At 39.0% G+C, this 13,644-nt stretch overlaps 1 protein-coding gene across 6 annotated transcripts in view; it reads right to left on the bottom strand.

Annotated features, from left to right (window-relative positions):
• Positions 1–5,260: 5,260 nt before the first annotated feature.
• The window catches only part of KCNK10 (potassium two pore domain channel subfamily K member 10), a 60,141-nt gene continuing 51,757 nt past the window's right edge, over positions 5,261–13,644 (bottom strand). For all 6 annotated transcript variants that reach the window (XM_064423656.1, XM_064423658.1, XM_064423655.1 and 3 more), the window contains one exon: positions 5,261–12,250. In XM_064423656.1, coding sequence (XP_064279726.1) covers positions 11,645–12,250 — 606 coding nt within the window. In that variant the 3' untranslated portion in view covers positions 5,261–11,644. The remainder of the gene's footprint in view (positions 12,251–13,644) is intronic.

The raw sequence follows: 13,644 nt of genomic DNA, 5'->3' as shown, positions 1-13,644 counted from the left end.
TTACAAATTTTTCTGCACTTCACATTCTCCTATTTTCCTAATGCTTCATGTAAATTCTGTGATTTTAAAAATACAACACAGTACATTAAATATGAAGCTCAAACAAGAGCTTCAAGGAAAAAATATTCTGTCTAGAAATTTAAATTAATACACAGACAGCACTTACTGTGCTACCAAAATAATTTAAATTATCAAGAGTTTATACATGCCATAAGCTTAGCATTTGCCAATTGAAAATCGGCTCCTTACATTAAACTCCTAATGAGAAAATTCTTTTTCCAAAACATGTCCTTGTTTTTTTCTAGTGATTTAGTGATTGTGTTCAATGCACACTGGTGAGAGCAGGCTTCAGAGCTGCCCAGAGATTTAGTACCACAGGAAAGAACCAGCCTGCTCCTACTTGAGCCATATATGCCTCCTGCTGGCTAAACCATCTGACTTCTCATTTGAATTGACAAACCAAATTCAGCTGAATTATATGTTGGTTATTCATATGAAAGAAATTCTTAAAAATAAAAAAAAGACAAAGCTTTTTTTTACCTTCTTAAGCCTTTTTTTTTTTCCTTTGAAGTAATATATGGCTTCTCTAATTTCAGGGAATAGTTCATTTTAAATGGAAATGTGACATTTGCTTTCAGATTGAAAAGATAATTAATTCCAATTGAATTTGACTGCAGGTTTTTTTCCTGTTTTTTGTATTTCACTGAGAAGATATTGCTTCCATTTGGTTTGACCAACAAATGGTGCCTTTTTTTTTATCTTACAGAGGTTATCATTGAACTGAAAGATCAGTTATTCTGAGCTCCAGTTTTACCAAAATTTCATCTCTTTTCCTGTCTGTCTTTAGCCCAGGTTTGTCATAGTATTTTGCTAGCCTTGTGCAATTTTCCCTCTAATATTTGATTAAATCCCTATTTCAAGTCTGATCCAAACATAGAATCCCTTAATCCAATCCATTTCTATTTTACTTTAGTTAACTAAATTTTAAAAAACAAATCTTATTATTTAGCAGAGTTTGCTTCTCTGGAAAACTACTCCTAGTACCCATCAAGATACAACAGAATTTTTGTTACAATGTAAAGAAAATGTAAGATTTTGCTGTTATGATTGTTAAAATACTCAGAAACAAAGTGAGTTTCTAAATGGACAGAGATGCCAAAGAAGGGCCCTGATCACAGTAGAAGAAAGGCCACTTCTGCCTGCTCTGCAGTACTCCTCATTAAAGCTGGCCCTGCAGTGTCCCCACAGCCGGTGACACGTTCACGTCTTTACCTGGCCCAGGGACCTCGACATATCTGTACTTGTGGCTTGACAGGCTGGCATTTCAGCCAATGTTTTCTGATTTCTGCACTCCAGATACACTTTGAGTGCAATGCAGGTTATTGATGATTACATCAATGGACATGAAAACCTCCTCCAAAGAGTCTTTGTTTTGTCCCTATAAGACAGTTCTCCTTTCTAAACCACACAGCACTGTAAAACAAAGTCCCTTTTCTGGGTCCCATAAGCTCCTCTCGGTCTTCTTTTAATTCTTTGTACAGACTGACCAACAAACTGATTGAATAACTAAGCAATACCACCAGACAATAGAGGAAAAGACTTACCTGTTTCCTCTTATGGAGCTACAAGGTTTGACATATAATACTTTATTTCTTTGGAATTTTTTTCAGCACCTGAGACAACCCCAGTGTATTCATTTCCCCATCACCTGTATGCTTAATGGAACTGTTCTGTACAAGTTAATAGCAGAAACTGTGCCTAGACCAATATACAGAGATCCACACACCAGAGATGGTCATTGCTTAAGACAAAGAGCCTGAGGATCACAAATATGATGGTCATTATCATATTTATAGAAAGTACCTCCATTTTCTTGGCCTTCACATCCTGACCTTACACATGAAAAACAAAAAACCATACATCAGCAACCCCCTTACAGAGAACTGGGATTAAAATTACTGCAGGCAAGTCCCTTGCCACGGGTGTTAGCGAGAAACAGACAAGCAGGAATCAGAAATCCAGGGAGGGACGTGTCACTAATGATGGGCAAGAGGAATTGCCAAGCACAGCCTGAACCGCTTTGCTGTTGTATTAAATTGCCTTATTTGGGAACTGCCAAATAAGAGCTGACGAGCTCAGATTGCTTCATACAGGATTGCAAGTGGGCAGGGCTAATTTATTAGTACTCAGCCTGAGGGAAGGAGGTCCATTCTACAGAGAGGAAGCCACCTGTTTTCATAGATTAGTGAAGGCTTAGCAAGGCAGGAAACTTAAGCAATCAAAAGCAGGAATGAAATTATTCATTTAAAGCTCTTGTTAAGCTGTGAAATATAAAATAACTTCCTGCTAAAAAGGAAATCATAGTTGCCGGATATGATAGTAAAAAATTTTTTTTCCAGTTTAGGGCAAGCCCAGATTTCAGAGATTCTTCCTCTTTTCCTTCTCGTAAGAAATGCAGTCATACACCCTTCTTCAGACAGCAAGACTTGCTGTTTCTAAACAACATTATAAATGCTGTTAAAATCATTCTCAGCATGCAGCTGTGCTGAAGGAATCCAAAGGGGGAAAAGTGACAATTGCAGCCTTTAATGGGAAATTTGCTGCTATTTTGTATTTAGTTTGGTTTTTTCTTTCTTAGCTTGACAAAATATGTTCAGTTTGTCAAATTGAGTTGCATCAGACTGAGAAATGGAAATGCAAGAATACAACAGGCTTCACAGCACAGCATGAATTCCCCACAAGATGGACCTGCTCTAGGGTAGAGTCTGGGCTAAACACTTGGGTAGGCTGTTGTTTTACAGACACCCGTATGGAGGATTAAACACTTTGGTGTAAATCTGACAGCACAACTTGTATCTTTTGGCACCTAAGGCACACCTGAAATCTTGTTGTCACTCAGATCGTGCCTATTATTTCCCTTGTTACTAAACACACAGTCATCATTCATTTGTGCTTAATCCCTCAAACACCTGCTGCTCTGTTCACTGTGGAGGAGTTATTGATTAGCCCTGCTCCAGCCTCTCCACACTTCAACAGATGTGACAATGATTGCCAGGGCTCTTGTTTTTCCTGCTGTGACATCTTAAAAGTCACTCTCAGGTCTGTAATTTGACATCACAAAAATTATCTCATGAGGTTTCTGTCTGTATTTAATGACTCTTTGCAAAACAGCCTCAGTTTATGTGCTGTTTTGTTTCTTTTTCAATCACAGTGTTCCCAGCTTGTGCCCTGGAACACACTGGGTGTTTTTTTCCCACAACCCATCATAGGAAGAAGAGATGTGCAGGCCCAACCTCTGTCCTTTGTGGAATTTTTGGTGTCTCTTTTTCTGCCCAGATATTTGTGCAAGGGGGAAGCAAGTTCTTCATATGCACAACCAAGATTTACAGTCACCACATGCTTTGGAATGTAATACAATCTTAATTTACAGCTTTATTATTCCCAGTCAGATAATTGTACTAAGAGGGAAATAGTGGCACAGGTCCACTTAGCTAATTGCTTCAAGTCAAAGCAATGGTGTCCATCCATCCTATTTAAATAGGGTTCAGTAATGACATTTACATTGCTCTGCTTCAGAAATGGCACTGTCAAAAGAGCTCTCCATCAAGAAAAACATCAGCACCTTGTGCCAGAATGAAATGAAGGGATGACCCAGAGGCAGTCTCCTACAGTGGGGAAAGTCTCCAGGGTGCCCTGTGGAAATGATCTAAAGCTTTGCTAGAAAACAGTGACAACTGCCAGGCCAAAAAATGTGCATTGAAATCTCTGTGAAATACTCTTTCCTGAACTATTCACTTTTATTATATTACTTAATTATTATATACTAATTTATTGTTTTTAAAGCAACTTCAGTTGGTTTTCTACCATATAACAATTTGTTTCAAAAATAGTTGATATTATGCAAAACATCAGACTGTACTGAGAAAATTGTTTTTCAGCAAGAATCTTACTGCAACCCTCAGCATCCTGCATACAGATTTTGGAGGAAAAAAAAGGTATTTCACAATCTGTCACACATCCACCCTTTGGTTTTGCTGGCTTGTTGGGGTTTCTTCTTCTTTTCCTTGTCTTTCTCAATCACCTCTTGGAAGAGTGACTTTGGTCAGTTTGCTAAATAATTCAGTTTGCTGGAAGACTCCAGAAACTTATGTACCATCTCTATATCCCAGGCAATTGGTCACAAAGTCAGAGAATCCAGCTGTAGCTTGATAAAGTGTGGAGCTGGAACTCAAGCAAACAGGCAGAATGTGCATAAACTTAAAAATGCAAATAACCATTTTTCATAAAAAATAAGAGGTAGCTAAAGTAGGTCCAATTAAGAGACTCATAAGGGAAGAGAGAGAGAATTTTGGAGGTGGAGGTGGGCTTTGGTGAAATACGTATTGACTTGCACAGTTAGTACACAACAAGTAGCAAGAATCAGTATGGACAAAGTAGAACAAACAGCATATAAAAAGTAGCACAAATACAAGGGAGATTGTCTTGCTCAATACAGAGAAGTTTTGTTGGGTTTTTTTCCTAAAAGTCAAGCAAAGGCTCAGCCATGAGGGATCTCTATACACAGTGTGCAGAACTATGAACCACAATTACTGGAATTTTTTATCACCCCAATTTGCTGACAAGAGGAACCATAGCTCAAGAGTTTGCACCCTCTGAGTGGACTGGCCTGTGTAGCAATTTCCCAGGCTAAAGGGAAAAGACGTGAGGGAATCTGAGGCCCAACATAGAAAGTAATCAACACAGAGACAGCCAAAAAACTGCAAAAACACAAAAGAATTCACAGTAAAAGATAACCCCAACCTTGTCTGTGCTTCCCAAGGTCAAAAAACTTCACCTCATCTCTCCATCCACAACTTCTTCGAGTCATTCTGGCAAATAATTTCTATGTAAAGAAACTAGGAAAGAGAGAGCCTCCTCAAATTTCTGATTCGTGCTTCCCTATTGACTGGTCACTAAATGCAGAAATGGGTGAGTATGAAATTAATAGAAATATGGCTGGAAATTTGTGTCTCTCTTTTGAAACCAGTCCAGCACCATGGCTTCCCAAATTAGACACCCAGGAAATATAGGAATCTGGATCATCAACCAAGGAGAAAAGGTAGAAGGGGCAAAAACAAGCTCAAAGGTCCAGCAAAGTGATATTACCAGTATGCAGTGTTTTCTGGAGATACATGAAAGAGGAGACTAATTATAGTTCCCGTCCCATTGCTGGATGATAAGGCAAAAGAAAGAGAAGAAAAAAATAAAACAACAAAGAAAATGTTTTCATCTGGATGGTCTTTGTTGCAATTTTTTTTAATCTTTCAAAACATTACATCATAAAATAAAGACAATAGCAGCAAAACTTATCAAGTTGGTACAAGCACATTCTGCTCTGCACTCTGGTAATGACATTTTGGAAATTTTCATTTTTCTGAGAATGCCTTTCTAAAGCACCATTGAATCTTACAGAAAGAGTGAAGTAGTGAAAGAGGAACAAAGACAAGAAAGTAGATAGAAATCCTTACAAGTGGTTTTACTGATTGTTTATAGTACAATTTGAAGTTGATCAAGAAAATATTTTAGAACAGCATCCCAAAAAATGTTTCCCCAAATTTTAAGAAACTTCTTTTTTAAACACAAAGCTGAAAATGACTAATAATGGTTTCTCAGTACTGTCCAAGATCTAGATCAAGTTCTAATAGAACCTGGAAAAAAAATCACTCTAAAACTACATTGATACACTGCCCTGAATGAATTTCAATTGTTGGGAAGATATGATCTAGACACAAGCTCTGCTTTTTTCTAATTAAATCTACTATATGAATCCAGGATCTGAGAAACTGTTAAATGGTAGGCTGAAAGCTGGTATGTTCAGCTTACATCTCAAAACAGGCACCATAACCTTTCCTCTTGAGAGTATCCAGCTCTCACAATACAAAGACTTTGGGGACAGAATATATTTGGGAGACAAAAGTATTCTCACCTGCCAAGTATCACCTGCCTTTGCTTTGCTCTGAAGATGAGTGAGGGAAAGCAGATCCTCCTTGCCTCAAAAGGCTAAATGCTATAGAAATGTCCTCTTTCTCCAGAAAGCAGCAAGTCTGTCATTTCCTGCTGATAAGACTTAGCTCAGCTATGACCTGTAACCAGAGAGGAGGGAGCACAAGAAGTTTTCATCTACCTGCATGGAGTGAGGAGACATCACCAGTAAACCTGTGTGCAAGAGCCAGTGACGTGAGCCACGTGAGGGGTGTTAGCATGGGCCATTCTTCAGCTGCTTCCTAAGAACTCACCAGTGGGGTGGGTAAGGCTTGCCTTTAGGGTGGCCTTCCCATCCCAGCATGATCCAGCTCACAGATTATGCACTGGCTACACCAGGACAACTCCAAATTAGCTTTTGCAACTGCTTCCTCCATGATTTCAACAGCACAAGTCAACAGAAACTAACAATGTTATGAACTGCAGTGGCAGGAGGAAAAAATACAGTCCAGTTCAGCAATGGTATTAAGGAGAGTAACTGTTACTGATAGTAAAGGAGATGGGACCTTGGGAAAATTTCAGCAACCCAAAGGAATTTTCAGATCTAGCTTTTTTTGGTGATACATTTCAGCAAACCAGCTTTATATATTAATATACAAGCCTTTATTTGAGTTCCACAGATTTGTGTTGATTTGCCTTGTGTTTTCATTGATATTTAAATGCCTAGCGAACTGTTTCTGAAGCTGAGCTTATTTGTGTTTAGTATTGATATAAAGCCATTGCAGTAAGTATAAATTGCACAGTAGATATGAGTTATAACAGCAGGCCTTTGCTATAAAAAGCTTTAAAATAACAAGGCAGCTTCGCTTTACTGCACAGACTTACAGGGGCAGATTTTGGCCTAGATTAGACAAAATATAGCTCAGAACAACTAAATGTACAGTGAGGACTGAAACAGTCCTCACTCACCTTTCAGATTCATATCTGTTTAGTAGGAGACTTCCTGCTCTAGATTAGTACACAATATAACATGATGCTTGGTCTTTACCTGTAATTTATTTCTAGTAGATGATGGGAAAAGTGAGAGTAGCAGACATCATGCAACCTGACAACACAAATAAACCCCTGAGAAAACCAAAGCTGGCAAACAAACAGCCCATGTACAGCATAAATACAAATACTTCAATGAAGGGCTTTTAAGGACAAGGTTTTAATAACCTGGACTCAGGCATAATTTCATTTATTATGGGTTAGAGATTTTTGCAGAAAGTCTCTGGCATAGTACATTAATGGCTTTAGAGGAAGCAGACTGGTACTAGCGACATCCTAAAGCCAGGCAGGAGAAGCTCAGGTGATTTATAATTTCATGGCCACAATCCAAATCAGGTCCCATGAATATAAATTACTTGAGAGCGGGGGGGTTTATTTTATTTTATTTACTATTATTTCTAAGATTTATTAGAAATAATGTTCCCTATTAAGTGGTAATGAAATTACCAATCCTTTGAAAACCAGTATCTGCACAAGTTCAGTGATGCTTATGATGCCACTGTTCAGAAAGATCCCCAAATTCAAATGCAGAATTCTCCTGCACAAAGCAGTGGAAAGTGGGACTGCAGAGCTGAAAGCTGTAGGGATACATCAGCTGAGTCATCCTCTGTGTGTGGGGGCTGCAGCCACATAAAATCCATATTTCCTTGTTCTTTCAGGTCCCAATTCCCATGTCAAGTCATGTTATGCTCAGGACAGGATCAGAGAGTTAAAGTCAGTAACTCATCCTTCAGTAACCAACCTTATTTTTAGGCTGTTGGGAAAGGGCCTAATTTAGAGAAAGAAGTTTTGGATATGGTTCAGAATACTTTTGCTAAAAAATTTCTATAATGGTAGAATAGCCTCACTAAAAATAATATGACAAGTTTTTTATAGGTGTTACTAAATTCCAGAAGATGAGAATTTTAGCCATAAAACCACTGATGTTTGAACTGAGATTCTCTCTCAAGGTGTTGCAGACAATTGAAACCAAGAGATGCCCTTTAAATGGGGAAAAGCTCATTAAAATGTCATTTTAGGTGTCAAGATGTTTCTGTCTGGCCCCCTATGAAATACATCATTTGCACTTCCCATATTATAATAAAAATTATGTATATTGAGGTATTTAATAGACAATCATCTAGCAGAAAACATTTACTCCTGTCATAGCCTGGCAACCTTCTCAGCAATTTTCACAGACACAGAAATGGAGAGGAATGAAAGAGAGCATTTTGTTTTCATATAAAAGGTCATCAAATTCTCTGCTCAGTATCTCACTGGGATTTATTGATCATCACCTTTTGTCCCTGAACTATTATATCCCAAACCAGGGGATGCTGACAAAACAGCTGATAAAATGTCAGCCAGGGGCTCCTGCATGGCATGGCCAAACAGAAACTAGAATGATACACCCACACCATCACCTAAAATCTGGACAGGGGACAAACTGAGAACCCAGAAAGTTAAGATTAAAACTATGCCAAGATGTCATTGTCCTTCTCTTGCATCAGAGCAAACAATTCTGAGTTTGCCCAACAAATTCTGCCTCCTCACTTTTCCATGTTGGCTTATTTTGTGTGATTTGCCTGGTGTCCAACTCCCTGCTCACACAGACAATTCCTACAAGACAGACTTTACTTTCCCTGACCCTAATCAGAAGAAATGCCCTGGCAATGGTTAAACTTTATATCTTGTATATGGAAAATGCATCTCATGGGAGATATATCCTTACAGATGTCCATGTGACTATGCAGAACTTTTCTATTGCAGGCAAGCATTTCTTGTGAGAAGAACTCATCTGAAGAGCAGATAACACTGCATGCATGATATTGATCTTAGCATTTGGTAACCAAGGAGAATTATTTGCAAAACTGAATGGATCGCATGCTTTCAGAGTCAGATGAGATGTTTTTGGGTGCCATATCCTTCACAGATGCAAAGCCCAGTATGATGTAACAACGAATTACTGCAATTCTCAGACCCAAATTGTACAACTCAGCACTTCTGAACCTTTTCTGGAATCCAAATGCAAATCTAAACTGCAGCTTTCACTCCTAACCTCCTACCAGTAAAACACCAGATCTGAACAGCCTTGCTACATCCAGATATGCTTCATCCATCCTGACACTGCAGAATTAGTGCTGCTCATGGATGAGACTTCAGAACATTTGCTCATATGTGGAACTCAAGGCCTGCCCAAAACCAGCAATAACAGGTGGATTAAAGAGCTCCAGAGCTTGAGGAGACCTGCACCATGCTGGTGTCTGCCTGGGGCTGGAGGAGGATGGGATCCTGGGATGGTCACCAGCCGGTGTGTTTGTGGAAGCTAGCACAGGGCTGTCTGGCATAAAAGTCTCCAGAAGCCACGGCAGCTCTTGAATTATGTGGAATCTTCTCAAGGGTCTGGGCTTACTGCCCTGTCTCTGGTAAGGTGAAGCCAGAGCGCAGCCCTGTACCTTAAGAGATTCACTGGTGAAATAAGCAGAATTCAATTTCTCTTGGATCTTATTGAGTTAGAGCAATCCCAAATGACCTGAAACTTTTCAAACATTGCTTTTTCTTCCTTGATTTTCAGACAGATAATGAAATTAGAAATATGATAAGACATTTCAAGAGAAGTGAACCAGCAGACAGAACAAACTAAAAACTTCTTTCCTCCTCTGTACTAGTGGAATTTGACTCCCTCCTGCAAATTCAGCAGTTATTAGATATGCAAATATGTATACTCAAAATTTGCATACACAGTGCCATGCTTCCATTCATAGCCATGGCAATCTTGAGTTCTGGTGGTCAGTTTGATTTTGAGTTGTCTTATTGTGCATAAAATCTCAGAAAGTATCGGAGAATGATGCATGCACTTTTGTTTGTGTAGACTTCAGCATGCAATTCCAAAAGTCTGTGTCTGCATGACCTGTGGATGTCTGCATGTTTGACTAGCTTGCAAGAGTCTCTGCAATCAACATCCATGCTTACCTTTTCTATAGTCCTACAGTTTGAATTGTGAGAATATTTAGGATTTTGTGAAAGCTCAGGGAAAGCATTGCTGGTCCAATCATGTGTATCTCATTTCCAGCATGCAAAATCTTCTATCTGCAGTGGCCCACCCAGTAGCTCACAGGCTGACACTATAAAAAAATTTAGTAGTTTTTTACAATTCCCATTAATTATTTTGCAGCATTTTCTTTGAAAACACAATTCTATTTTTCATATCCATATGTCCAGACAGCACAAAGGATTTTTAAAAATGCCCACAGTTTAGTTACATTTCACTTTAGTCTAGAAATGCAGAGAGATCATGTTTAGTTTTTATCAAAAAGGGATACCAAATTTCCAACAAAGATAGTACTTGAATGGAAACGAACCAAATAATTTAAAATACTTGTTTAAAAAGTTACAAAATAGGATGGCATTAATGGCACTTAAAGCTATAAGCACTTAAAAGATTACCACAATATTTTTTTTCTAAATTTCTTTTTTCTATTTTTTTCTCTTTTTTTTTTTTTTTCTGCGACTATGACAGCAGCTTATGTCTAAACAAAACCCAGCAAAAGGGAGCAGAGAGCCCTGAAATTCTATGGTAGCCCTGGCCCTCATTTGAATCACGTATATGCTTTTATGTCTATTTTTAAAAATTCAGATTCAGCTAGAGAACAGCAGTTTGCTGACATGCAAAAGTTACAGCTTCCCTTCTGTCCTTATAGTCTTACAGCATTAAAATAGAAGGGGCTTTTTCAGTAGTGGAAAGTGTGAATGAGAAATTTTTTTTAAAAAAAGTTGGCCCACTGTTTTATACTTTTAGCCAAATATCATTAAATTGATGTTTCTCTTCTTTTAAACAACATAATATGAGATGTTGTATTTTCTTCATATGCACTTTCTTGCCTTGACTTTACATTGAATTTTCCTACATAAGAAAAAAAATCCATTTGTTTATTTTCTTTTTTTTGGTTTTTTTTTCATTGCTTAAGATAAATACCCACAGAGTTTTTTGTTTTCTTTTTTTTCTTTTTTTTAGTGAAAAGAGCAATCCAACCCTTACTTATGTCTATGTTGATTTTCCAACCAGCGCTCAGCTGCTAGCTGTGTCCATGGACATTCTTTTGGCATTTAGAAAGGTAATGCATCTGAATCCAGTATAGGGGGGAAAAAAAATCTAGCTTGGATCACGTGCCAAAACGTAAACTAAGCCTTACTGAAAGTTTCTAGTTCACTCCAATCATTTCTCCTCATTTTAATCACCAGGGGAAGGCTTTATGGATGCATACTCCATTACAAAGATAGACTGTTTTTCATCCCTTTCCATAGGCCCTTCTTGCATAGTTGCCCTTTGTCTAATATCACACCATGGTAGAGCCCTCTGGTGATGTTGCTATGGTCCAATCCCTTCCTTTGTGTCTTGTCCTGGTAATCTTATACAGGCTGAAATTTCCATGTGCGAAGCTTTCTGTTGCCATTCTGCAGTGCTGTGTTCCTGATTTATTTTGGCAGAGCAAGCTTGAGTCTTTATGGCACAGTGAAATATTCTTGGATGCTATATAATTCAGACTGAATAAGGAGTCTGTATAAGGCACGTGTCTCACTATATATGTATGTAAAAACACCGACATTGTTAATTCAAGTCAAGCATCTTTTACATTTAACTTCTGTGTTAAAGTCATACTTTGTTTTTATGCTTCCTTTCTTTGGCTTCATTGGGAATTTCTCCATTTTCCAGGTCTGAGTGTTGCTGAATAAAGTTGGTAAGAACTGCAGTGCTAGTAGTATTCTTGGAATTATACATCTTCTCTCTCTCCTCTCCCTTTTTTCCTTCAGCCAGGGAGTAGTTTCTGAAGGTCTCATAAATTTTATGCATATCCTCAGGCATGGTCTTTTTCAGGTCTTTGTTTTTCCTTTTGGTCATCTTAGCGGACGATCCAAATTTGTTGATGATGTTGTCCTCAGACGCCCCCTGCCCATGCTTGCTGAGCTTATCTGACCCTTTGAGGCGCAGGTTGTTAGGCCTGTTGTTGATGCTTTCCTGAGAGGAGGCCTTGAAGCGTCCTGTTTCCAAGGTAGCAAAGACAGAGCGCTTCTCTGGAGAGAGCATGTCCAAGGAGTGGGCTCGCTGCTCCAGGCCCAGGCGCCTGCGCTCCATGCTCCGGATGGTGGCTGCCCGTTGAAGCTTGTCATGGATCTCCACGCTGAGCCGCCTCCGTGTCTCTCTGAACTCAGCCGTCATGTTTGCTTTCCACTCTGCTGCGTGGGCTTTTATTTCTCCAACCTTTACAACATGAGCAACATGAGGAAAGAGAAATTAATTTTAAAAAAAAATCTTTCCTGTAGAACAGTAACATAAGCACTTTCTTCTGTGGCATGAAACTGGGGAGTGGTCCCACCTCCACTGCATCCATCTGGACCCAAACTTCAGTAGTAAAGGGCTTACACTGGGCAAACTCTAAACATACCAACTGATGGCTTTTGTGACATAGAACTCATCTGCCTGCGTCACTTTGCCACCCCACACATTTTATAGCTGTGTTACATCATGGGACATGTTCATGCTAATCCATCCTTGATTAAGAACCAAATTCCTGACTCATAATGTCAGCAGTAGATGGTCAAGAGAGGGCAAAGCTAATCACATACAGTTAAACCAATACACTTCAGAACAACATAACGACCAGTGCAGCAGTACAGGAATGTGTTTTCCTGTATTGCTCATGGATGCAGATGTTTAGGCCCACTGAAGTTTCTGTTCAGAGCCAGAGTCACAGAGCAGTTAATGTTTAATTCCCATTTATTGTATTTATGATGACCCCAGATGCAGGGAACAATGATGCACATCTGACTCCATGGCTTTGGAATGCTGAACACTCACTTTATTAAAACTATACTATATTAAAGAGATACATTCTATACTACATCATACTTGCTTACTAAATTCTAACTACTACTAACTAATAACTGAAAAACTCGTGACTCTCTACCCGAGAGTCCCTACCCACACACATGGATCCAATTGGTCACCTCAGGTAAACAATCTCCAGAATACATTCTACATGGGCACAAACACAGGAGCAGCAAATGAGTTAAGAATTGTTTTCGTCATTCTTTTCTCTGCTTCTCTCTGTTCAGAGGGCATGTGAATACCACATCCATTAGCTAATTTCAAGAGGCCCTCTTACTCCCCCACTCTAGGGCTCATTTTCATGGACAAATGTAGCTGTCTTTAATGGAGATTTCCATTGCACAACTGTCCTAATACCACACTGTCAAGCCATCTGGAGGAGTTTTCAACACACATCCTGTATAGGCACTATGAGCAAATCCTTGAATGTCCTATTACTGTCTTTCTCTGTTTTACTCCTTTGCACTGGAGGCTGGAGTAAGGGCTAATAACAAAGAACCAAGGGATGGCTGTATTCAATAAATATGCCTTCCAAAATGAGAAAACTCAAGATAAATGACCAAACAATAATTCAGTTAAAACAGGCCTTTCTCAAAGTTCAGCTAAAGAAGAACAGATTTAGGAGTACAGTGTCTGCAGGAGCCCACCACAATCAATGCTTTGTGATGCTGCAGCCTGAACTCAAGTTTTTGCATACAATAACCCACAAGGAGTCATCTTTTTTTTCTGCAGTCCAGATGTGCAGGTGTCCATGTAGCACTGTGGCA

This window comes from Passer domesticus, chromosome 6 (assembly GCF_036417665.1).
Source record: "Passer domesticus isolate bPasDom1 chromosome 6, bPasDom1.hap1, whole genome shotgun sequence".
Taxonomy (NCBI): domain Eukaryota; kingdom Metazoa; phylum Chordata; class Aves; order Passeriformes; family Passeridae; genus Passer; species Passer domesticus.
This window is presented reverse-complemented; position numbering and strand designations above follow the sequence as displayed.